General features: G+C 38.4%; 1 protein-coding gene across 2 annotated transcripts in view; it reads right to left on the bottom strand.

Moving 5' to 3' along the window:
- Nucleotides 1-16: 16 nt before the first annotated feature.
- The window catches only part of LOC139131947 (transient-receptor-potential-like protein), a 35505-nt gene continuing 7560 nt past the window's right edge, over nucleotides 17-27961 (bottom strand). The window contains exons 2-8 of one of the 2 annotated variants that reach the window (XM_070698277.1): nucleotides 17436-18488; nucleotides 16408-16771; nucleotides 11555-12029; nucleotides 8555-8750; nucleotides 7117-7326; nucleotides 5608-5786; nucleotides 17-5279 (exon numbers count right to left, since the gene is read on the bottom strand). In XM_070698277.1, coding sequence (XP_070554378.1) covers nucleotides 4916-5279; nucleotides 5608-5786; nucleotides 7117-7326; nucleotides 8555-8750; nucleotides 11555-12029; nucleotides 16408-16771; nucleotides 17436-18455 — 2808 coding nt within the window. In that variant the 5' untranslated portion in view covers nucleotides 18456-18488 and the 3' untranslated portion in view covers nucleotides 17-4915. Of the gene's footprint in view, nucleotides 5280-5607; nucleotides 5787-7116; nucleotides 7327-8554; nucleotides 8751-9930; nucleotides 10130-11554; nucleotides 12030-16407; nucleotides 16772-17435; nucleotides 18489-27961 lie in introns of both variants that reach the window. The other variant, XM_070698276.1, reaches the window with a different exon arrangement.

Below are 27961 nucleotides of genomic sequence, written 5' to 3'. Positions count from 1 at the left end.
AAACATACTTTTCTTTGTGAAAATGATGATTCTTTTATTTCACAAAAAGTCTCACACAAATAATATGGAAATTTCAGCCGAAGAAATGCCATTGTAGAGAATTTGAGAAAATAAGTTAGGAAAGTGTTCATTTCAATGTAACACTGTCAATGTTGTCCCAAAGAGCAATACAACATATTCATAGAGGTGTACATTGTACTTTGTCAAGTCAGACACTTGTAAGATAGCAAAACCTCTGTGATATCTTTTGTTATGGGCCATACCATTATGAGAAAGGGTGGCTTCAGGACATAGACTGTTTGACTTCAAGTGATTGTCTCATGTGCAGACCAGTATATTGCTGTGAAATTGTTGAAGAACAAAAGCAATGATGTTTGTGAGAAAGGTTACAAAGTTCAGTGTGAGAGTAAAATAGACAAAACAGTTCTGAAAATTTACATCAATTCTGATCAGTTTGGTGACTTAAAGTGTGAAAGTATTCTGAAGTGGAAAATGATACATTCTGCATAGACTTCATGCTAACCTGCTGTAACTTATGACGGAGCTTGGCAGTAGACACATCTTGATTCAAGTTTGGCAATAACACTTTCTTTAGTCTTAAAATAAATACAGCTTAAATGCCAGATAACCTTGGCAGGTGTGCAAAGTCATGATTTGGATTTACTTATATGCGAGATTTGTTTCTGATGTGTGTTGCTTGCACCCTTGGTTGTGAAAATATCTGACAATAACCAGAATTCTTCAAGTCTGCAAATTACACCTGATGCAAGCTAGCTGCTGCCATAATTTGTCCTTGACCCTAGGGTCTCATGATTTGGCTATAATGAACATAACATCAAGCTTGTATATTTAAAAAGAAATTAACTTGTCTCATGTAATACAACATTTTGCTGTCACTCATAAGTAATTCATATACAGAGTTACTTTGTAGAGTTCAAAATCTTAAGAAGATCACAGCTGTCACTGCTGTCAGAATCATAACTCACGGTTTTGAAGTCATCAAATTTAACTTATCTTGAATGATGAGCAAAAAGACAAAGGGTAAGAGAATTGCACTTCTACAAAAAATATGAACTTGTTTTATAAGCTGAAAGGTTCCATGCGTTGCTTGAGTGTCCTTGTACTTGACACACCTGTGTCTGTAGTGACCGTAACATCCCACGACAACTGTGTCCATTATTCAAAAGTTACAAATGCATAGTTGTAGCATAGATCCTGGAGAAAACGAGGCTCTATGGTTATAGTAAGGCAATGCCAAGCATCACTGTACTCAACAAGAAATGTATCATAGCTGACTTTGTTTTCATCCTAGCTATGCCAGCCTCTTCATCAGTCTGACACTTCTATCATAAAGGTTACTCTCGAAAATCTTTCTGTTTCAATTGAAATGGAAAATGTAAGCCTAATTTACTGGTATTCTTATAAAATACACATCAGAGACACATCTAGGAAACGTTTTCAGAAAAAGAGAAAATATTAGGTCGACTTTAAAACGTCTAAAATTCTTTATTATTCAGTTTTGTTATCTATAGAAATATGAAATTTTAACACAAATACTTCACAGTATTCAAGAAAACATTACAATGTCATGTTATATGAAGCTTCAGTTTCAATCATAACAAGAAACCAAGGAAATTTGCCCCAATCTCCAAATGTTCATTATCAGAATAAAATTGCCTGAAGCGTTGAAATCTATACTTTATCCTTGTGGCAAAACCAGCAAAATTATCAGCCAATCAGTAAATTTGCAAATGTCATCAACTAAGCAGGATTCATTCTTAATTCATTTTCATGTGTTTCCACACTCTTCCGAATTCCCATTGTATTTTCCTGAAGACACGCCCCTTCTACGGGGGGGGGGGGGGAGAAAGGGAGGGTGTGGGGGCGGGTATAGTTCATAAATCTTTCATATCAAACTTCAGACAATGAAGCTGATTCAACACAGTATTCATATTCAACATGCTTTGCACATCATTTCAAGAAATTTCTTTTTAAGAAATCATGGCCAAGGGTCTGCCTGAAATGTTCACTTATATCATAAAACTCACGTTTGCACGTACATAATACAAAGATCAAACTCTGATTTAGCAATTCCATCAATAGTGTTTTAGGGTTCAGTCGTCACCATCTACCCTTGTAATAACCTGCCAGTTTTGGAATATCCCATGCAAATTCTTGTGTAGTCGCCATTGGCCAATGTGAGAAGTAGTTTCAGTATTACCAAATACGGAGGTGTCTCGGTGTTTTCTGAGAGGGTGTGATTATTGAAGCGATGTTTCCTTTCAAAGATATCGCAGTTACCACATAACCCGAACAAGTTCATCAATGAAATTATTCTGGTCGCTGAATAGTTCATAAAATTTTGGGCAAAAATACTGTTAGCAAAATATTGCAAGCGACTATGTGCGCATACCACCGAGTAGGCAGTGCGATAGCAACGCATTGGTGACTACAATTATCAGAGTGACAAAAATTCGAAAAAGAAGAGGTTTCGGTCCAGATACGAATTCAAGACATTTTGAAAAACTGATAATGAATGGTAATTCTTTTAAAGACCATTCAAAGTGGTTTGCAAAAGTGGAGATGAATGCACAGAAACATTACAGCTCCTAGGCATATAGTGATTCTTTTCCGACAGAAAAGCTGCGCATGCGCTCCTAATACCCTACATGATAAAGTATTTACTGGAATAATATACCAAACCAGTTTCGGTACGTCATGAAAATGTCTTGAATTTACAAAAATGCTAGGGACAAAGAACACCCTGATATTCCAAGTTCACTGAGTCTGAATAAATGGCAATTTTTTCTAAACCTATATCCCGACAAACAACAAGTTATTAAGAAAAACTGAAGATTTACATGATTATGAAGTGAGCTATTTGAAATACGTTAGAGCTTAAAATATCGTGTACGCAATAATTTGAAATTTGTAATACTGAAAACCATATCTTAAGCCTCTTTTCGTGGAAAGACGTGTTACTTACATACGCGCCTTTGATTACAAGCTTCAGATTTTCATTGATTTTCACAATCTTTTCACTCGATTTATGATCACCCCAAGCTACAATATGATATTCCGAGTAATATCCCACCGTAACTGTACTTTGAAAAGCAAATAAATACTTAATGCTGGAACTAAGGGGCAATGTAATTCAATTTCCTATACTTCACATTATTATACTGTCTATTCATTATGAATATTGACATCTTTAAATTGCATTGTTCATTTTGAAATTACTGTTATATTAATTTCATAAATGCGGCTAAGGAACACTTTATTAATGGCGATTATTGGTTGATATGCGTATCCCGTGAACGACAGTTTTGACGACTCAATCTCTGGCACTCAAGTACCTTCTTTCCAAAATACACAATTATTTAGACTTGGTTCAAGTCTGTGATTTATGAATGTTTGAGTGGAGTGAACGCAATGATTTGTATTTTGCTTTCATGTGAAACGCGCGCGTGAGTGGAAGCTATGAGTTGGGTGAACGCTATACAGGGGAGTTTCACCCGGTGAATCCGGCAGAAACTAACTCACTACACTGCGCAGACTCAAAGGTAATGCATTCAATGGCTGGGAAAACCTCACATGGGCTTCCAAATTCCAAACAGGTTGGTACGAAATAGGAGAGACACAAGAGAAACTATTTTAAATGATTTTTTTTAATTCACCGACTTGAACCAAGTCTAACAATTATTCAGAAAGCTACCGAAGGTTTTATTGATGTAAACGACTGTGAGGTTAGAAAGCCGAAAGGAGCTCTAAAAAAGTTTCCTTTGAAATTTGCTGTGCATTTTGTGTCTTCATTGAGATCGTCAGGTCGGTGTAAATCAAAGCCTTGTGGGTGCAAGGGACGGATTATTGAAAGCAGGGATAACGTGATTCCAAGGTTTTGAGAGAATTTACCGGTAAAAATACTACCAATGACACTGTACCGCCACTTTGATCAGAATTACTTGTAATACGTATATAAATGACACCTTATATTTATATTATAATTACAAATCAAGGTTTCGAGTGATGGAGGCACTGTTTCGAGGGAATTTAAAGGTTTTAATAAAGAACAAGTCTAATTTCGATCTGAATTCAGACTTGTATGAATAACATTTCCGTCAGGCATGTTTTTTCTCATACAAAGTCAATGTCATATACAAACACACGCTCTGCTACGAAACTGAACGACATTTTAACCATTTACGTGTTCTGTAGCATTCAGATAGTCTTTGGATTCACGACTTCACCTAGCTATTTTGGTCGATGAGAAGCAACTTGAGGAGTGTTACACTAAGGCTATTGCGAGGCCGATTGGCTGTTTAGAAATGATTTAGTTATGTCGACGTCGATGACATCCAACCATCCAATACGCTATAACCTTACGCTTGTACATTACCAGAGAAATAGCTCGTCTTCAACCAATATTAAATTGTATGCAAACGTATACTAGATACTGAAATTACTGTGCATGTGGCGCATGCATTTACAGACCTACCTATACCTCCCTCCCCACTAACATACATACATACATACATACATACATACATACATACATACATACATACATAAATGCATACATACATACATACGAACAGACTGACGAATGCCGACATATTTTTAATCCTACGGGCTCTCACAACTGTATTACTTGTTGCGAAGGGAAAGTAAAATCGTTGCCTGCTCATTTGCGTTCAATTTCGCAAGATTTGCTGGGATTTCAAAATCGGATTGGATGGGGAATCATTAACTGACACGATCCAGGTTGGACAGATTTTTCACTGGAAACAGCAAAGTTATATTCCAAGCTCCTTGTCGCCTTCGTGGTCGGTTACTGTTCACACGTCGCCAAATCTGACAATTTTATTGTAAATGTGTTATTCCGACATGATGCTGTCATCTTTATAAACGCCGCATTTTACAATTGGGTGTATAAGTGTGTGTGATAGAGTTCCCCACTAGGCGGCACAAAGTTTTGCGCGCCAGATTTACATCCAGGGCTGTGCAGAGCATCTCTGAGAGCGTCAAGAACCTCAGCTTTCACTTCACTGCGCACAGCATCAATGATGTCCTCCCTCAGAAGCTGCAGGTCAGTCTTACTGATTCTCGACTGTGACAATGCTGCCGAAATCGGTAACGCCGGAGGCGGTGTCGCCGTGACAGGCGTGCCGTCAGGCGTGGGCGCAATCCCGCGAAGTTCGCAGATAATTTCCTCCTTGACATTTTCAATTTGCGATGTTCCCCTCATCTGTTCTTTTTTCCTGTCTTCTCTGAGCTCGTATCTGATTGGAGAGAGCCGCAACGTGTGAGATATAGATATATAAAAAACTTCAAAGAATTGCCTCACAAGTGCGTGTTTTCTCAGCTGTTGTAATTTTCAATTTATTCCAAGACAACTTGAAATGTATCACACACAGATATATTTTTCATTTGCAGGTGTTGTTACAGTGACATTGTTAATACTAACACATCACCTGTGTGGGTTAAGTAAGCTTTTGTGGTAAAGAATCTTAAACCATTGCTGCTATGCAATTGTGTAAACACGTCAGGGTGTTGGACATACATGTACATGCAGGCAAGGGTTTTGAGGATGAACGGGTGTGTACCAACCTTAGACTTGAAATGTCTTGTTTGATTTCATTGAGGTCATCTTCATTAACACCGTCTTGTTTTTGTTCTGCCTTTCGTTGATGTATGTATCGGCTGACAAGCCTCTTCATAACATCTTGGTACTTGGTGTTTTTCTGAAGGTTCGGTCCTATCATCCCATCGTTGCTTTGGTGAGTTTTCTGCAGGAAAAGGCGAGAGAAGACAAATGTTTGTGCTTGCATGCATCTCATTAAGATTGAAAGATCAGACAGACGTGTACTGCCATTTATGAGGAGGTAAGTCATGCGGGTCAAGTTCAGGGTTACTCTACTAGCTACACCGTCAACATCTACATGTCATGACTTCAAATTCGAAACTATGTGGATTTGAAACCTAACGTACGTGCACTGATTTGGATCCGTCCATAAGCGTAAACCATAACAAGATAGTGAGAGGGGCATCTTGTGTGTGTGTGTGGGGGGGGGGGGGGGTTGCACAGCGTTTCCCAACGTCATTGTCTTTGGGCCATATCTTCGTATTCGTCGTAAGACCAAGTTTTAAATACATGTCACATCAGTCTGAATGCTATGACGGATGGACCGACATCTTCCGACCATTACATTCGATAAATTCTGTAATTAACACCGTTCCCATCATTGGGAGATACATATTTCATAACACACAAATTCTATTTTTATAAATGTATTAATGAAGTATAGTTTCTTTGTTTCATACCGCTAATTAACTTCAAAGAAGGGTTTTAATTTGATATTGGATTTGGACATCTATGGAAAATTATACAGCATTCAACATGTCTCTCGAGTATAATTGACTCGGTGATTTAAGAATTCAATATTCTTTTGTCAGACATCGCACAAATGCGTAAACATAGACAGCCATTGTGGCCTTTGAGACAGATATCTCAGAGGAAACATCTCATCTAACCCATCGGACACAACAACAATGGGTCGGTTGGTTATGTAGTGTGCAATAGAGGTTTCGTTACTATGTAGGAACATGCCTTGCAGGTTTACTACGACACACTTCTCTTGTCAACAAGTAAAGTGTATGAACATTCGACTTCCCAGCTGTCCAACTATTAACGATCTGCTCTGTCCATGTACGTTTGTCCATTTAGCGAATATGGCCCAGTAAAGAGCGATTATGTGGCTTAGGCAGGGTTCATCAAAGTCCTATCCACTCAGATCCTTAGGACTATCAACTCAGATCCATAGGACTATCCACTCAGATCCATAAGACTATCCATTCAAACTCATAGAATTATCCACTCAGACACGTAGGACTGTCCACTCAGATCCATAAGAATATCCACTTAAACCCATAGAACTATCCACGCAAACCCATAGAATTATCAACTCAGATCAATAGGACTATCCACCCAAACACATAGAACTATCCACTTAAACCCATAGGATGTGACTTACATAGGCTGCCATACCGTCATAGGATATTCATACCTGTTACAAAACATCAAACACAAGAAGACTCAATCACACTACAAACTCTCACCTTGATAGAACCTTCCAAGGATTGACGTTGTGGCTTGGATTTGGTCTTGGCACATTTACCGCACATAATCCTCCTTATTGCTTTGAAGAAGTATGCAATTGACTTGGGGCTAATGATTAAGTTGAAGGGAGGGGGGAGAGTTGACCCCTCATCAAAGTAGCTCATCCATAGCTTTGTGCGAGCAAATTTCCATTCCCTGTCTGCATGGTCCTGTCAGGAAAATCAACATTCCATACAAATTACATCAAACTACACTAAACCACAAGATGTATTTTCACATTGTGTGGTTCACATTTTTATAATCAAAATTGCCTGATAAATAAAACGCCATTTTCAGAAACAATGCTTTTCTTTTCTCACAATTTGTTTTTGCAATATCTTGATTCGGTTTTCATATTACCGGGCTGAAAACATGATCATCATAATAATTTTATCGCAGAAAATGATTGAACGTTACATCCGTGTGAAATCGCAAACATGATTTTGTATGTTTCATAGCATTACACCAAAAGAAACAAAAATGTTGTTCAAGTATAGTCATGCAATTATTAACAGTAGCATGCATAAAAATTGAGAAGATAGGGAGACTAGACAGCAATAAACTAAACATTGACAAACCCTGGGTTCAAGCTCAACAAGTTAGGTGTGCTTGCAGAATATAAGTTCTTTATTTTATTGTCATTTCAGTTTTTTACAACCAGATTAAACATTTTGGAAAAAACGAATACTCAGGTGTACCCTGGGTGGTGTCACTGTTTGTGTTTATATCAAGCTGTACTGACGGGTTTTTTGCTTCGTTAACCTCCTCACTTATTCACAGCGAAGACAAATTGGTGAAGAATTAAGAAACTAAAGGAAGAAAATCATTTTTGCGAAACTGGTAAAATCTGTGCTATCCTCTCCAACGTACGCATAAACGTTGCCTTCTGATGACATACAAAGTAGGCTTAAGCTATCTAGTAGAACAAAATTGCCATGCAAGATTTTGCTCTGTCTGATTATTCTTTAGAAATCACTTTACCGATGCACGAAAGAATTTTACCGGTCGGCATCAGACGGAATCACTACAGCTTTAACAAAACCAAAGTAATGACTAAAAGCCTTTCTATAGGAAACATACTCTTAAATTTAAATTTACAAGACTTGTATTTATGATCGATCTGTTTTGCTAAACATTCCATGTTTCTCTTTTAGTTTCCTATTTCAATGAAGGAATTATCACTTCAATCACCTTTGCTAACAGTCGCTGCCTTGGCAATAGCGATCAGGTGGACAGGATGTGAAATTATAACAAACTAAGTGGTACACTTGTATTTAAAGTACGTGAAAATTATATATCAACTCCCTATACATCAACCGGTTTCATGACACAAGGGTTGAGCATAAAGGGGGGTCTGAATCGTACTCCCTAGGTTGGATATTCTGCAAGCACACCTACCTGTATGTGCTGATAAGATTGACTCATCATGGCTATCAACATATTGATGAGCACAATGATTGACGCCATGCTCCAACAGAGCAACAGAAGTTCCCCAATGCTTTCTGTGAAGGCCAGGTTGTGCGCAAGTTGGGTCATATCCCGCTTCACCATGCCAAACACTGCCCAGAACAACGTTACACATGTGTCTGTAAGGCTAACAAGCAAGCACAAAGGTGCGTCGTGAACATCAACATACCATACATATGCACAGAAACATTCAACCAAGTCACTAAAAAGTACATCGGGTGGAACAATCGGAATTTGCCAACGCATGGGATACAAAACTTACAAATGAGTTTTGCTAAGTTCATCATCAATTTTCCACCTTTCCGTAAAAGATATTACTTTTGAAAGACTTTCAACGGCGTGATGGCTTAATTCCAATATGTATGCAAACAAACCGAATTGCAGTAAAACTTGCTGAAACAAGTCTGTGTCCCCTATCATTTGTCTTGCAACTAAGAAGAACTGTTTCAATGAATCGAGTAATAAGTCTGAAGCAGAGCTTGCCAACATTTAAGTAACATGTAATATTATATGTGAAACTACATCCATATGCTTCCAACTTAATAAATATTGGATTTTTATTGTTGACATTGTTTGAATCTCAATTTTTTTTGGTTCTGTTTCATTGATTACAGTATGTCAAGAATCTTACAGGCACCCTCTCTTTGTTGTCTAATTTGTTTTGCTGATTGCTAGTGTTCGAAAATGACAGTGTAGTGCAAGGCAGATAGTAAGACCACTCGTCTACATTTATCTGTCTAGCCTACTCGTGGATAAATTAATCATAATATTTATTATAGCGAAATTACTTCAGAGGATAAATGACTTTTTCTTCTTATAATATTTCGTACCACAATGAAATATTAATAGTTCACTTTACGCTGAGAATGATAATCACGAATTAATCAGGCGTGATCAAGTACTTCGTTTTAATTCCCCATTATCGGTTTCCTTAAAGAGTGTGAGACAAATTAACTCACCCAATCATATTAAAGGGCTGATGTGCATTAAATCGTTGGCATTTCCAATTATTCATCCGATATGCTTTAATGACTTGGTTTTGTACACAGTGAGATAGTTATTGTTTTCAACCATCTGCGTCTCACCATTTTGTCTCCTTGGAGCGACGAGGTTTTGTAATATTTTGCGGATGCTTGCCATAAACGCAAATGATCCATTCATCGGATTTCGAAATTCAGGTCACCGGACCGAAAGTCATGGCACCAACACCCGTCACACAGGCTCGTTCAATACTCAAGTTATAGAAGATAAAATGATAGGACGCAGCAAGTCGTTTTGCCTTCTTGACGGTCCAAGCTTCCCCCTACCTCAATTTCTTGATATGAGTTGCTCATCATAGCAATTAACATGTTTAGCAATACAATGATAGAAGCGACGTGATAGGCAGCCAGCAGTGCCTCTCCAACGGTCTCTGTATATACATGACCTTTCATTGACAGTCTAATTACGTCAACGTTAACTAAACCAAACAAGGCCCAGAATAGCGTCTGCATTGTACTCGGTAAACTGTAAAGAAGATGCGAAGATGAGTTGAGGTTTTATAAAGTGTAAACCCAGCTTAGAAATTTCATAGCTGGGCTTCGGCAAAACCGAGACGAAAGTAAACCACTCTCTTTGACCCGCATGTTGCAGTATAAAAAGTGTCCATGGCGAATAGCATTCCGAAGGTTTTGCGTGTGTCAACATGCCAACTATACACAAAATTTATAAATCCTCTATTCCGAGTAAACAAAAAATAAAAATCGTGAAGACATTGAAGCCGGGGAGGAAGACATGGGTTCTTACGTTGTATAAGCCAATAGTGATTATTAAAATGCGATTCGAGAAAAGGGATTGATTCGTGTCCTTCATGGCGAGATGTATCTGATCGTGTAAAAGGCATGATTTGCAAAGTGTAAAATAGCATGGAGGATCCAGATATTGATGGATGGGATTCTTGCCATCTCTCTCTCTCTCTCTCTCTCTCTCTCTCTCTCTCTCTTCTCTCTCTCTCTCTCTCTCTCTCTCTCTCTCTCTCTCTCTCTCTCTCTCTCTCTCTCTCTCTCTCTCTCAAAATTGCATTGGAGTCAGTGTACATAAATCACCTTCAAGTTTTTCACGGACGGAAATGGCGAAAAGGTTGGAAAACGCTCGTGGCAACGAAACTCAATAATTTGGATGACTTCCAGGTGAAGAGGCACAGATACATCAAAGTGCATAAGTGTGATCGACTAGGCTGGCAATGCCAGTGGAGCTGACTGACGATCACCAACCTCGCTCCTCGAAACTATTGCTGCTGTTGACGATAATCAAAGAATGGCGATGCACTTTGAAAAAAGTTTGATTGAAATCCACTGCAAGCCAAAAACAGCGGATGGACATTTAAAAACTGTGGATGGCCCGTGAATCACATAAATGCACGCTTTCAAAAATACATTCCCCATCAAAAGCGTCCTTTCACGTCATATTCTTCAAATTTCTGATGAATGCAAATGTCTCACACAAAATTGCCCTTTTCTTTAAGCTCCTGTACTCGCACCAATGGATAATGAATGCCTCACAGCAGTCTCCAGTACCCGATACGTTTATATAATCTTTGAACTTACAGACGTCTAGGATCATACGAAATGAAATATTTACTTTTTGACATTTTCGCGTGAATTGTCCAGACTGGTACTGAGTACCTTAATGGTGATTTACTGTACTTCAAACGTAGGATGAAATATAGTACATGCATGTACTCTCCGGAGGCCATTTACGTTGCTGTACAACTTTTTAAATTTAAGCACATTTTTAAAATGAATATTGGACCAGTAATCAATCCCTTAAGTCACTCCCTGACCTATTCAGCTTTTCAAGAACGTAGATGGAAAACTCTACCTTGAAATGGCAACAACTAATATCTTATTGCCATGGCAACATCTGATCGCGACCAATGCAACGTGCACCTACCTGAGAAAGACGGTGGGACTGGATTCGCAGGTCTGGTCTGGGTTTTGTATCGAAGATTCGTGATACCAGTACAGCTGGTTCAGTCCACAAGCGAAGGACAACAATACCAAGAAGAAAATAAAGAGAAACTTTGCAATGTCAATCAGCATACATCCCAGGGAGATCTGCAACGGTCCCAGATATGGATTGGCTTGAAACAGATAGATGATCCGAAAGAAACTGAACACGTTGGCCACTGCGAACACACCCTCCGATATCAGAGTAGGGTCGTCGACGGGCCAGTTAATGCGTTGTTGTTCGCTGTTCTGTAGCTCTGGATATTTTCCGGAACCCCTGAGCCACCAGGCGGCGAATCGTAGCGAGATGGTACACAGATACAGTGATAACATGATAAAGTCAAGCCAGTTCCACCATTGACGAATGTACGCCTTCAGACCTTCCTCCCAAAGCTGTTTGCATTCGCCCCAAATAAAACCTGAAAATAAACAACCATACACGGTAAAGTTTTACAACTCTTTTCATAGTACCCAGACACAACCTCTGGATCAGAGAGAGATATAAGTAATTTGAGTTCAGCGCTGAAAATAGCTCAGAAGCGCTTTCTTCTACACAGTTTAAACTTTTCAAGTAGTTTTACTAAGTTTAGTTTCTTAAGCATACACTATACGATCATAGCGGACCAGACCATGGTGTCCTTGGGCGTCCAGAACAATTATGATTGTTCAGTGGACGTTCGATGGTCTGCTACATAGAAGGTGTTAGATTTATCACAACTTTTCAGTGTGCGCGTATTTCAATGGTCAGGGAGTTTCCCCCCGGAGGGACCAACCATTAACTGTTGAATGGTGATGCCAGAAACAAAGCTAGACGTAAACAGAACGACAATGATTATCTCATATACCAAGTATCAGACCAGCGTTTCAGCAAAGTCATAAATATTTGGTCCAAAAGAAACAACTTGTTTTACAGTTAGGTGCAATTCATTACCCTCATTTCAAAATCGGAACGGGATGCCTTTGGCTCAAATCTGCCCTAGACTCGTTCCTTTACTCACGGGGAAAGAAAAAAAAATATTATCGACAAACATTTTAAAACGCCGTGCGATCCGACGACTCGATGCATTTCGAATGGGATAATTGTTATTCCAATGCTAACAGCGATACCCTTATGGGGTGTTACACTAAGGTGTATCATCGGCAAAGAACACGATATCGCTTCTTTATGTATGAACTGTTCGCTATCAGGCTAAAAGCCTAAGCGCCTTCCTTGACTCTCGTCTCATACTCAAACCTCAAGTTGGAGAGATCTAACGTACAGCAACCTTTCATCTGAGACACATTTTACGTATTCAAAAATGTTTATCAAGATCTGCCACAGAACAACTTGTCCACGGTTTTATCACTATTCATTTCTGTATCTCTCTGTTTTACGGACGGACCGAATACTTAAATCATTCAGATTCAACGTTTTCAAACCATGGCTTCAAGAATTGTAACTCGATCAAAAATCCCTTTCCACATCACTCCAGCTCTGTGCCAGTTGCATCGGTTACCGGTGACGCAGCGAATTGTTTTTAAGATATTCGTCCTGACCTTTAAGTGCATTCATATATTTGTTTCCATTTACCTTTCAAATATGATCTCGCTCTATGTTCCCAGTCGTAACTTAAGGTCAGATGATCAGCTTAGACTTTTTCCGATGCGATCGCGCACAAAGAAATATGGAGATCGTTCGTTCAGTGTAGCGGACCATTACTTCTTGGGCGTTGCATTTTTTTGTATAGTTTCATTAATTTTTGTAATATGTTAATTTTAATCAGCGTTCTTGATCACATCATTGTGGATATTGGCGCTTGATAAATAAAGAAGTAAATAAATAAATAAATAAATAAATAAATAAAGTAATAATAATAATAATAATATTATTATTATTGTTAATATTATTATTGTTAATATTATTATTGTTGTTATTATTATTATTATTATTATTATTATTATTATTATTATTATTATTATTTAGTGAAGCATAATATCTAAGACAGGTCTGCTGGCGGTGTTGAAGCTGATGATATTGTTTCGAGTTGACACTCGGGTTTACAGTTTTCGAATGATTTTGCAAGCCACGGTAGTTGCCTCGTTTTTCTTATTTAAAAGGTGGATATCGGCGTTACTGATTCTGACCTCATGACGTCCCCCATAATTCCAATCATTTATACCTTTCGTGTTCAGCGCGGATTCTTAGTAGAGCGCTGTACTCAATTAAATTCATGATGGTTATCAGATAAATTCACTGATGTCATGTGGCATCCATTTCTGCATATATAATTCTCATTGTCAATTTCATTGCTCATTCCTCCCATCGTTTTTTTTATATAAATCAATGCATCTGCAAAGCTGAAACCATGGCAACTGAGAATAAGCCGCGGGCACTCTCATGTTCACTGAAGATTTTTCAAACGCAGCTGTAAAAGAAATCTGTGTTTCAAGAAAGAGAGTCATAGTGTTTGTACATCGATTATTTTTGTCTATTTATACTATTGAAGAGTGATATTGATTGAAAGCCCTGAAATATACCGGAAGCGTTGTCGATCAAACGCACATGCTTACCGACAGAATAGGTTAATAAAGCAATGCCAATGACGTAATGTCCGGTATATACGAGTATTAGGGTATGCTCTAGAGCAAACAGCGAGTCAAGGCAACAATAGATCTCTGCCTACGGTACAGTAAAATTTGTATCGTTACATAGACATCATCAAAGAAACGATAACCATCACTTTTTACAGTATTTTCACTTCATATTTTTGCCGTCTAGGAAAAAGCTAGTTTGTTCCTCTCCTTACATGAGTATGTTGCGATACACAGTCTTAGCCCTAGCCTTGCATGCACCTACATTTGCAGTGCACAGTATGACTGCACCTACATTTGCAGTGCACAATCTAAGCCCTAGCCCTGAATGCACCTACATTTGCAGTGCACACTCTTAGCCTCTACATGCAGTTATATTTGCAATATCATTCATTCCTGGCAAACTGAGTTCTCGTTCGCACTAGAATTCTGTTGTCAACAATAACATTGGATGCTACACAATATTGACTATATTGACAAGTGGAGCCATGTGACATTTCAAGCATATTTTTTGGGAGTAGAACTGATAAATCTTTCTCAGATAAAAGAGAAAATTGGAAATAAACGTCATGAGGTATACAGATACTTGACTGAGTCGCCGATTGATTTTAAGAGGGTACGTCCTGACACCAAACATACAGCGACTTTGTCCCTTCGATTACTTAAATACATCTTTTATCATCAATTGCCAGAGATTTACAACTTAAATTTTAGACATTGCATATCTTATCTAGTGGCAGCGGCATTTAGTGTTATTCTCTAACCGAAAATATTGAGTGACGTCCATATAAAATTTCGGTTTTTGAAAGTAGCATAAAGTTATTCCCATTTCATTGCTAGGTCTACCGGTCATTCGGCGTTGATATTATAAAGCCAAATCATTTTTATAGCCTCAGGTTGTTGTCTGTATAATCTTGCAGAGAAATGACGCATAACATGCAATCAACAACCAAAATATTTTATTATAGTCAAATCGAATCTAGTTTGCAGCTTGAAACTGTTCAGTGCGCATCTTGTCTGTAAAGAAAACGTGGTTTAGAGGGGCCATGGACCAAGCTTACATGACACATATATTAAATTTTCTAATCTTTTAGCTGTCTATTTACCGATTTGAAAAGAGACCGCAGTACATTACGTATTTCTGCCAATTGGTGTACCACATGTATAAAAGTGACTTGGCACTGACCGTCAAAGACTGGCCCATAGTCGCCTGGCGTTCACCCCACTCTCTACAGTACAGCCTACCACTTAGCAATGTTAGTGGGACAGTCTGCTGAAGTTTAGTCCTTCAATTTATTCTATTTTAATATGACCACAGACCTGGAGCAAGTCTATGACCGTCACACATCTGATAGCATCTGTAAATTACAGTGACCGTCACACGTGTGATAGAACTCTATAAAATTATCATCGATAAATGGTCACTTGTATTGCAACGATGAACGTGTTATTACTGTCAGCAACTATTGCTGATTAATCGGATTCATTCTAACTCAGTACAGAATCAGGGTGCTAAACACAACGCATTTAGTTTCAATTCATGCGTCCAATATTCATTTTTCCGCCGACAATTTCATAGCTTGATGTGCCTTACCGCACACCTGCATGACATTTTAATATTTAATGTTTTTATCTCCATGTCCATTAGAGAGTTGTATTTCTCTTCAAGACTTGTTCTAAGTCGTATCAGCGTGTCCTAATCACGTGATTGTTCAAGTTCTTTATAACCATTACGTCATGGCTGTGGAGGAGTGCACCATACATGAACCAAGCATATTATGCGAACCGCTTTGTACCTTTAACGTAGTATCAATGCAACCTCACCATTAACAAATTGCCTGGACTAGAATATCTACTTTGCTTAGTTTAAGAGGGTTTATGTGAAGCATGATAATTTGATGGACACTTTGCTACGCGCAAAATGTCAAAATTAAAATGTCAAATCTGACATATGGCTCAGTTCAAAATATTGCGTTCTTTCTCTACCACTTCTCCATCTTTGTAAGATCGACCAAAATTTAATCGCAAAGTAATAAATTCTATAAGGGCAATGTACATAAATTTACAAAGATATCGATCTTGAAATATTTTTCCTCTTATTGAGACAACATTTGTCGATGATATTTGCAGAGATGTAGTAGTCAGTGTATTGATTTCACTGATAAACGTAAAGATCTCTGTCAAATTTCAGTTCGTTCCGACTAGAGAAAAAGACTAACTACTCACCAAAAACCCAAAATGCGATCAAAATTTCAATTGCGTTTGGTTCCCTTCCACGTGGACTTCCCTCGTAATTCTCCGTGGTCGAGTCGTTCTGAGGCGGGAGTCGTACAGTTGAGGCTAGCACCAACAGCAGCAAGAAAAATCCAAACGATATACTGTGGTTCATAAACTTCATAAAGGGTGTCCGTAGAAGCTGCCCAACTTTGGTTCTCGGAAAGAATAGGTAGTACATCGCCATGAAGGGCAAAAGTACGATGACCCCGAGACAGATGAGTAACTTCACAAAGCCGTTGTGTTTTCTCCATCCGGGCAACCCTTCGTACCAAATCGACGTCAGTAGTTGTTGAGTATGAGCATGGGCAACAAACTGGGGAAATATAAAAGCGAAGTTATCAATTGTCTATAAACGTCTCGCAGAATTATTAACTTTTTGCGTGTCTTTGTAGCGAATATCCTGGCTTATAACAATTGTAGTCATATACAATTACATGCACTTTTATCACTCTCTGTGTCTCTCAGTTTATCTATCGATATGTATTTATCAACATCTATCTGTCTAATCCGTAGATAGTTACCTATCAAACAATATATTTTTCCGCCTACCCATACCCGTCAGTCCATTCCTTCGATCAGTCTATCAATCAATCAAACAATAATTCATTCATTTATTTAATCGTTTTAGAAATCAGAACATAACGTTGATATTATTAGTTCATCGCGTTGAAAGAAACGATCGTGAAGGCTGGCCATTCAGGTGCTTCATTTTTACTGGCCATATCATGAAACCAAACGACGTCGGCATTGCCAGTCTCTGTTCAATTTATTGGAATGCGATCAAAGCTGTAGGTTCTGATTGAAATACGAAAGTTGTCAATTCTGAAAAGCCCGCAGACGTCAGTCCATTTCGATTAAATGGAATTGATGATGCGGAATATTCACTGAAGTAATAGTTCTGTTTGGAAAAGGAGCAATTATTGAGGGATTTCCGTCTTTTATTTGCCTCAATAAAGCTGATTTACTATTCAACGCACCTGTTTCTGCTCGTACTTAAGGGCCAATTTCAGCCTCGATAATGTTATTTTCCCGGCCATGACGTCATCTTCGGCGTATTCATCTTCGGGGTCATTCTCCCGATTCAGTACGGCGATGACCTCTTCAGAACTGCGGCACTGCTCTAAAAGGTCAACGGCATAAGTTTTACACTGCCCGCTCAGCTCCTGGTAAACATCCTTGAACTCGTTCTCCCTCATGGCGAGGTGTTCCAACTCCCAACTCAGCTTGAACGCAGTCAGTATGGGATCGCTACTCGTGAGCGATATCCATGCAGGGCTCGCCAGAGATTTGTAAGTGTTTATGCGATGAAGCGAGTGCCGCAAACTGTCCTCGTGTTGCTTCGCCGTGCAGGTTTCGCAGCTGCACGTGACAGTGTGTGGACGCGATATTGTCGCACCCCGCGTGAGCAGAAGTTGTAATATTTCAAACTGGTTGCAATGTGCTGCCAATATGACTGGCGATATGTCTGGAGAGTAATCACTACTCTCTTCCATGGGGCCTTTAGTCATTTTACTCCATTCGCCACCCAGCATTTCTCGACTTATGCTTGGATGGTTTACCATCATTTCCACCATCTTATAGACGCCTTCCCTGATCGCATACAACAAAGCATCGCCTATCTGAACATTCGGCTGCGCCAGTAAAATTTCGACTATTTCGATATTTTCGTTGTCGACGGCCATTTGTAGGGCGCTCCTGCCGAGCAAGTTGGTGACATTGACATTGACCGGGTCTGGCGGCGTCACGCATCGCAGTATGGTAGCTTTGTCACCTTTCTCGGCAGCTTCCAGGAAAGTTTTCTCCTTGCTCGTCAGTCTGTTTCCCTCACTGAACAATTGCAGCGGTATGCTGCTGATCCCTGATATGACAGACGGGGAGCGTTTAGACGCGTAAGTGTATGCATTCAGTTGTGGTGTTACACCCCTGACGTGCAAATTAGGGCTGTTGGCGTAACTCGGAGGTACAAGCTCCAATGTAGATGACGAGAGTTCCATCATGACGATCCGCTTCTATTTCACCAGTAGATTTTCCTGAAAGATATTAATTATTAATTGTAAATGCCTATTGTTCGGCGATAATTCGTTTCCAAATCGTAACATTTACGGGTCTCCCTTGTTTTCATAAGCTTTCTCTCCTGACAACCAAATTTGGAAAACAATTACTCATTTCTCGTCTTTCGGGAGTGTCTGTTATATCATTGCTCTGGTTTTACTAGTTTTTTTGCAATAATCAACCGATTTTATTTAAAATCAGTGAATTTTTGTCACAATTATTCTATATTTGTGTTATTTCGACAATTTACTTTGTACGTAATGATTAATCATGGGTGCTGTTACCTAACGGATTTGCAGCAGGAAATTTCAATCATATGAACTCTGAATTAAATCTCCCTCTTATGGACTTAACAACGAGGACAGGTGAAACAAATGACAAAGAAACAAGCGATTTCATTCGCTTATGTAACCTTTTCGTTGAACGAGGGATGTTAGGATTTTAGAATGTTTAGTAGAGCAGCCGTATGATCGACGGAGAAATATTTGATGAAAGAAAGTAAAAGTGATGAACGTGGGTAACCGTGATAGAAACTCACAGACACATATCTAATTTGACGATGCACGAAAAAACGAATATGAGGTTGTGAAATGTTGGCCCTTTACAAGCTTCCCAGCTCATAACAACAAATTGCTCCTACCAGGTGAGTGACTTGTAAGGTATCTGCTAGACTTGGTTCAAGTCGGTGAATTAAAAAAAAATCATTTAAAATAGTTTCTCTTGTGTCTCTCCTATTTCGTACAAACCTATTCGGAATTTTGAAGCCCATGCGAGGTTTTCCCAGCCATTGAATGCATTACCTTTGAGTCTGCGCAGTAAAGTGAGTAAATGTGATTCCGGGTGAAACTCCCCTGTATAGCGTTCACCCCACTCATAGCGTCCACTCCACTCACGCGCGCATTTATGACAGCAAAATACAAATCATTGCGTTCACTCCACTCAAACATTCACAAATCACAGACTTGAATCAAGTCTAGGTATCTGCTTACTTAATGGCTTTTACGAAGCAACAATTGATCATGGTTGACTTTCTGCAAAACTATGTAACTGAAATAATCTACGAAACACGCACACGTGCTTGGGATTCGACATGCTCAATCCGACTTGGAATCTGAATGTTTGAATGATGACGGTACAGGTCACGTCTGTGTTTATCAGCAAACAAACACGTGATCTGTAAAATTTAGCGCTCTGTAGCTTTAACATCTGAATGGCATTGTTTACGTCTCCTTTGCCACTTTTCTTTTCATAATCGAAGATACGATGATAAAGATTTAAAAAACTCTTCAACGAGGAAGAAATAAAGCTGTAAAATGTTAGAAAAGAAAAGAATTTTACGTTCGAGAGTCCGAGTATCTGTCGCCCTATATCTTGATATAAAGGACATTTCGTTGACTTTAGTATGTATGCAGAGTAGTGATTCTAGCCCGTCGTTATGTCAACTGTCTGTTACACGCTAATCCTGGATTCACAGAATCCACAAATTTCACCCGTTCTATTGAATATTGATGGTGCCTACGTAATTCTTGTGTGTTGTTTCTTAAACCTGGTAATCTGATCGCGTGTGCCATCATCCATTTTGAATCAAAATTTGCAGATTATCCAATGTTGTCACTTATCCCTACTTCTTAGGGGTCATTTAATTGAAAACAGGTATAAACATAAACCATAGGATAGCGTGCAATTGTAATTCAGTGCCAAACGGTTCCAGTATTCTACCCTATTGCTCAAATTTTCAGTTATGTAAATCAACCTGGTATATTATACCTACCGAAGGTTAATATTCACGAAAATTTCAATTGAGGTTCATGACTGTCAGTTCAGCAGATTTTATTTATATACTTTTTGTTGAAGCCTCAGCCATATTGACACGCAACTTCTACCTCCCCTCCCCGGTCAACGTCGTCATGGCCAGGTGTGAAATACGACCGTTAGACTACCATCATTTAAAAAAAAAAGAAAAAAAAAAGAAAAAAAAAAAATTTACTGCTTACTTTCCGTGCCTTACACGGTAATTCTCCGTCATACATTAGTGACCTGTTAAGCATCTACCAACCCAATCGACATCTCCGATCTGGAAATAAATATCTGTTGGTCGTTCCTAGATGCACTTCTAAAACTTTTGGAGATCGCGCATTTTGCTGTATAGCACCAAGGCTATGGAATTGTCTTCCGCAGCAACTTAAAGAGTCTCCGTCAATTGAGAGTTTTAAAAAAGAACTGAAAACTTATTTATACACTAAGGCTTACAAATCATACATGTAAAGACTTTGTTGTTTTTGTAAAGCGCCTATGGGCAGTTTTTTTGGATATATGGCGCTATATAAATTTTTCATTTATTTATTATTATCATTTACAAACATCCATCAAAGCAAAGACTGTCTAGCCCTCAGGCCATGAGTATGCCCCGACCACAAACCTGCTATGCAATGGTACGGTCTTGCGTTACAGTTTCCATATTGCTTGAATGGTGAAGCAAATCAACTGTTAGCAGACCCTTTATGCGAACCCTACAAACTGCCTAAAAGTTGGCTATATTGCCTTCTCTACTCGACCTTTTCTTCAACCTTGAAATGTCCGCTGGAAACAGATTGTAGATTTGTTTCACTGTGATAAAGTAATAGTAAACATGTACGTGGAACGCATTTAGCATTTTTCGTTTGTCACGGATCTACGAAACCTAAGAATGCAATGCTATGCCTGAGATTAATGCCAGACGTAGAAATGAGTTTTCGTCTGATGGTCATTGTTGGTTAAATGAGAAAAGAACGTGCCTATTAGACATGCAGCAAAAGCAAATGTGTTTCTTACCATTTGCACAATTATGACCTGTTTAGGGAATTCACATATGGAAAGGTCGGTGAATTATAACTCAAGCTAATAATTCAGTCGGCTATGGGAGACGAATATGATGAATATCGACCTATAGGTAAACTTTTCATGAGAACGCCAGAGAGTAACGCATCTTTGATTCCTACGTTAGAGATTTAGCAATAACAGTCGATTTGATGGTTGATTCCATCATGAAAATTTTTATGGTTTTCATTGTGATGATGTCAATCTGATTGATATCTAAAATGGTGTAAACACAAGGGATCTGACAAGAACGTGTAGCCGAAACAGAATTTCGATATTTTTATGTTAAAGGGACAAAGTCGACCATTTTTTTCACGAATTTTGTTTGATACGAGACACTACTTATATTGTTTAACATGTTGAAAGATACTGAATAAATGGACGACCATGCATATATTCAACCCTGGCTGTAGACACGATACATGAAACCACTGCGAGATTTGATATGGAAAAATCTACACACGTACTTGTTTCTTTGTTTTTAATCACATAAAAACTTTTATATTTAGATGAAAGTGGTGCTTGACTTTAGGCGTGCCATGAACAATTTTAAAAAGTGAATGTGTAGACTTTTTCAACTCTGAATTGTCATCCTGTTATTCAAATTATTCATAAATAGTTCTTATAATGTTTTAAATACCTGAACAAATTGTTACTGCCTAAATCTTGGCGGATATTGTTAAGTCGCAGACGGCCTATGCCATAAAGCTCTCTTTGAAAATATTGCTCGTCTCTGCTACACTCGTAAAACTATGAACAATCCTGACTTTCAGTGAAAAATGGGACATCGATTAAAGGATGAACGATAGGCTATACGGAAGTGCGTGTGTACACAGCACAAACGTGTACATTGTTAAAAACCGGTCATACGATCGACGGTAGATCTCGATTGAATTGAACGCAATTCAAAAGCCAGGTTCAAGGAATCGGTTTTATCCACAAATGTTCTGGAACAATGCGTCTTCCACGAAAATGCCAGTATACATGTATCAGTATCACGGAAGACAAGATGGTGGTCGGCATCGTAGTCCCAGAACGCAAAGACAAGACTTAGATGGGCGTGATTTTGGAACTACAATCATATATAAACATATGTAAAAAGCATCAACATTGCAAAATTTGCCAACTTCAAACAAGATTCGATTTCATATCGCTGTAAATTTGAACGTAGATACCACTGATAAAATTAATTTCAAATGTCGCTATCGTCAATTTATAATTCTAAATGAGGAATATAAGCCAGAGAGTCTTAATTAAACCCAAATACTGGCTAGAGACACAAATTGTTAAGTCATTTACGGTCACTTTTGACTCGTACTCCGAGCCTCCCTATAAATCTGGCCCCTCACATCACATTATCGTCACAATGTCAATACGTTACGCCTTTAAACTCATTAAAAGCTTCTAAATTACACCATTGTTCATCATGCAGCGAGTTCGAATGAACGAAACAGGGGCAGTGTAATATACAAACCCCAATAACAAGAAACATTCCCTCGTTTGGCCAAACTCATTCTTTTTCATTCATTCGTGGGAGCGCTTTAGCTTTCATTTCCGCCTCTTTCAGGAAATTTGACGGAAAGTTGCAGCCGTCTGCGTCTAAGTGTCTCGACGGTCGACATGGTGTGGCAGAATTTTTCCATTATTCGCGTCTTTTCTCGAAGATCCGCCGTTAATTGCACGGAACTGTCTCAAAAAGAAAGTGAGAGTGATTGTTGAACAACGTGATCCCCGTAAGTAAGAAGCTTCTCATCTCGACAAGCACACTGACTCATGAAACCGCAAAAATATTGCAAACTGTTGATGCATTCCGCAAAAGCTTCAATGTTAGCGTCGTGAGATAGATACGGACATTGGCCCATCTTTACAGTCAACGTGCCGTGATCTTGATTTTATTGAAATAACAGCATATGTCCATCGTCCGTTGCCGTCGAATTACTCTCATCTCACGTTAGCTGATAATTTATTACCTTGCAGATTTCAGATCAGTAACGACATAATTACGGACCTCAAGAAATCCCTAATTCAATTTTGATATGCTATGAACATTTGCATAATCATGCCATCCATTTACCACGGTTTCTAATTGTTAAACAGGGAACGCCATCGGTGATTGGAAGCGTTTGCGGACTGCCATTGCTGCTAAAGAGGTTTCTAACACAGGCAGTTTTGATTGAAGAATATATGGCGAATGTAATGAAGTTATCGCCAGGGGAAATTACATTTTCATATGCTCCAGATTGATACTGTTGGCAGTGTGGATAAATCTTATGCGCGCTTTGCGAAACATATAAGGTCTTTGCGTATCCATAGCTAGTACACGCCTGGTTGACTAATTGGATATCTCGCGTCTTTTCAGTTGTTCAGTTCTTAGCGAGCCACCCGTGTCCTTCACGGCGCAGTTTTTATAAGCTTTATTTCTGAACAATTTGATTACCTGAACACAACATTCAAATGAGAACAAAGGATTAAAATCCAAGAAACAGGCAATGTCAACTTGCTCCACTGCCGTGAGATCTCGGCCTTTAAACTTTGCGAGAGTAACGAGAGTTTGCGAGAGTTAACCATAGCAACAAAGACATTTAGATGTGTTTTCCTGTTTGTGACAATCGTATCACTATACCAGCGTTCCCTGTCCTCGTTCAAAGCAAGGTCTAATCACACACATTTCCTTTTCAGCAACGTTATTTTAGGCTTAAAAACAATTAGGCTTGTCATATGGTGTCGCATATTCTTAAACTTAAGTAAAACACACTGTGTGAACATTTGCTTCTTATTTTAAACATTTATCTCCATATTTCGTTTCTGATAATGCAAACATTATACTTAGAGTGCCTTTCGCCCATTTTAAATCAGAAATAAAACAAGAATTTAAAGTATGCGAAAAAGACATGAACAAAATTACAAACTATGAACACGCGAAACCTATTGTAACCAGTGTAACATCTACTTGCACGTGATGCATCATGGGTATTGATGGATACTTCTATCAGATATCATTAATAAAGGAGCTCTTCCAACAGCTTCTTCTATCGTGTTGCGCCTTCTTTCAAGGACAAACTGAACTTGATAAAATTTGGATTCAGAACAGAATTCCGAATTTAATATAATAATTACTCTTCTTTTTACGTTGTCATAAAAACATCCACTGATAAATTAAATTCCCGTCTCACAGCAACTTCGATCGTTTGCACTTGCATTGTTTCAGTACGCGTTGTTCCACCTGCTTTCTTGTAACCTTCTTGTCATATTTCCAGCATTACCGTTCGTTATTATCTGCATCAACCATAGCTTGCTCAGTGACAAGCTGAAGGGATTTCAGTCTCAACATTTATTAGTGCAGAAAAACTTGTACTTTTATGGCGAGATATACGGCTTATGTCTCTACAGGTTCCGTATTTGTCTATTTTACGATAGACTGTCCAGTTGTTAATTTATCACCACCTATATAGTACATGTTGTATGCTAACCGATAAAGCAACTGGCCTTATTTTTCATTTTAACGGCACATGGATATTAAAAAGGCTCACTTCCGTTTTTCTCCTCGGCGATCGCTGAGATGGTTAAGCTATAGGCCTGGAAAGTGAAATCATTCGAGTCTTAAAATGTCATTTCAGTTCGAAATTTGCAGATTGGATCTATACTGGCCTTAATCAGCTTTACAACAGTTCGTTTGTTTGACGTGTTTAATGAAGAGAAGATGAAGACTCGAAGCGAGATCTGGATGAACAGAGGGGTACAGCCCATTGCCACAAACAAGAGCCAATTTGCGCCCTTTCATTTATCTTTTTCCTTCCCCGATGTTATTGTTGTTTGATGTTTTTCCACTGAAAAGTATTATTAGTGGGATAGTTTTCCTTGTATTGCACACTTAATGATATCAATCTGGTCAAGGAGCCTGCGTTGAAAACTGGCATCACCTTTCCTTTTTACATTCTTGATAATCTGCTGCATAATCTGAAAAGTACTTTGTTCCACAGCTGTCAAATTGACAATGTTGAAATAATGATCGTCTCGATTTCACTTTTAAGGATCAGTATATCAGCCATCTTTACAAAAATATCGATGGAACATGTAATGTAAATACTTATATTTTATCCTGCGTCCCGTTTGTTCTGTGGATTTGCATATAACAGCAGGTGATCTATATCCTTAAACGTTTTATTTGATACGTTTCACTTACAAAATTGATCTAAAATTTGTATTATCCATCACGCAATTGAAATTTTCGAAAATTAGAATGATAAAGTGTCACAGTGAAGGAATTCATCGTCCTTCGGAAACGGAATCTTTGACGTTTTGAGCATGTTAAGTTTACCCAACGTTTCACCACAATGATTTAACCTGAGTTTCACCACAATGGTTTAGCCCAAGTTTCACCAAAATGGTTTGTCCCAATCTCATTGTTGTCTCTTGCAAAGTGTGACCTCTACATCGGGATAAGGGAGTGTGAAAGTGTTTAAACGTGCAAACCGAGGAGCTAAAGGGAAAAACATTTTTCATTCAGTATTAGAATTGAGGTAGTTTTTATGTCGCGTTCACTTGTCAGGCTCTCAAGGTCGTTCAACGTTATATCATATTCGAAAAAAGAAACCTTGTGATATTGAGCAGGGAGTCAAAAAATAACTTTCCTCCTTTAAGGAACGAGAGTTCCTTGAAGAGTACTAAGGTCATGCAGTGCATGGGGAAACACGATTCTCACGGACTTCCCATTGTGTTGTTGTCATGGTAAGGAAGATAGGGAGTTCTTCAGGGACACAATACGAATAGCGATTGTAACAACGTTTTGAAAACGCGAGAGACTGAAAATAAAATCAGCGAGAAAGAATGGAAGTCTAAATTATCTTATATTTGTCTGATTGTGGCCAATTCATAATGGCCCTCATGCATTTCTGGACTTCTTAATTGGAAAAGCCCGAATTGAAAGTTTGAATTTATAGTTTGGTTACCATGACGACAGGTTTGTAATGCATGTTTTACTCGCCGCGTATTCGTTATCAATGTAATTAGCTGCCGCCTAGTTATTTCTGTGACGTTTCCCGTTTTTAATTCATTCATCGTGGTTAAGTGGTTTACCTTGTATGGTAAATTAGGTTGGGTGTATCATTTTGTGCGCTGTTCAGAGAAGTGGAAAGTCCTTGCCTGCTTTGCAGTAATATCCTGATTTTACGTAAAATTTGACTGCGGCTGAAAAATAGGGCATAATGTAAATAAAATAATGGACCTTAATGCAATACTTGTATGTTGGATTTCCGTATATTTTTCCCATAATGAAAGATATTTATTCCTGTACTGAATGAAAAATGTAAATAAAAAATAAATATCGCATCATACTTTGCTGAATTTTAATAACTCTTCAATCCTTAAGGGTCACAAAAAGCTCGGCAAACATTGGCCTGCTAGACGTGTTTACCTTAAAATTTTGAAAAATATGAAATCAAGAAGTTGATGAAATCGTACAACTGTTATGTTAATCGTTTTGTCAGTTTTGTTGACAGTTACAACAAAAAATATTCAAATACGTATTATAATATCATGTGTGAAACCTTCGGGCATAGTCAACTAATGCTAAATTTTCGTAATTTTACTTCGAATGAGCACAACTAAGCTTAGGTTTGATTTCAACGGTTTCCACACGAGCCTATAATTGTGAGAATTGTGTATTCACCCACAGTCATTATAATCCACTTCTCATTTCCTATAAGTCAAAACAGCATGACGTAATCAATGATGCCGTGTGAACGACTAAAACCGACAATCATGATCTATGAAATATCCTCCGCTCATTCAACGACTGTACAACCTATAATATTTCAAGTTTTGAGTTTTTCAGAGGGAGGGAGATTTTCAGAGGGAGGGAGGATGTTCACCGATTGATCGGTTTCGGTTTTTTGAATATTCTATAAGTTTTCTGCCTAACATCTGTTTGTGATATGTTTGGTGTTGATGTGAGGTCTATGAAAAAACTGGAAAATGTCAGTATCGGGGATTGGGCACGCCTATGATTTGTCAATGCTTGTATGACACTCTGATGCCATTTTAACAAAATCCAGAGGTAATTTAGTTTTTAAAGATTAAAAACAATAATGTACCGCAGAGCTAATGCGATCAGCTTTACAGCATCGTATTTTCAACAATTTTTTAAAGAGTTAAAAATGAAATTAACCCCTCAGAGCCCCATCAGCCTAAGAAATGCTGACAACCCTGTGGGTGTTCCAGTACAGGGATTACTTTCGTGGAAAGTTTAGTTCATGCTCGATATTTCAAAATACGAATATGTTACTGTTATAGGGAAAATACTCAAACATAATCAATCAATCAATCATTCGATCGATCTATTAATCAATTAATAAATCTCCTGCGATTTACCTTTGTTTTTAAGATGGCTCATATACTTATTAGAACCGCCAATGAATATTACGTACTACATGTATGATTGTCTGGTTATTTGTGTTTTGTTTATAGACATTTGTGTTTCACATAGTTTATTGAATCTTCTGGAACACAAGCAAACCCGCTACGCGTGCAGAAACCAAACTACCGACTGCTGTAAGCTGTCAAAAGGCACAATTCTTCACCAGTGAGCATACAAATA

This window comes from Ptychodera flava, chromosome 4 (assembly GCF_041260155.1).
Source record: "Ptychodera flava strain L36383 chromosome 4, AS_Pfla_20210202, whole genome shotgun sequence".
NCBI classification, from domain to species: Eukaryota; Metazoa; Hemichordata; class Enteropneusta; family Ptychoderidae; genus Ptychodera; species Ptychodera flava.
Note: the sequence above shows the minus strand (reverse complement) of the source record. Positions and strands in the feature narration are given on the sequence as shown.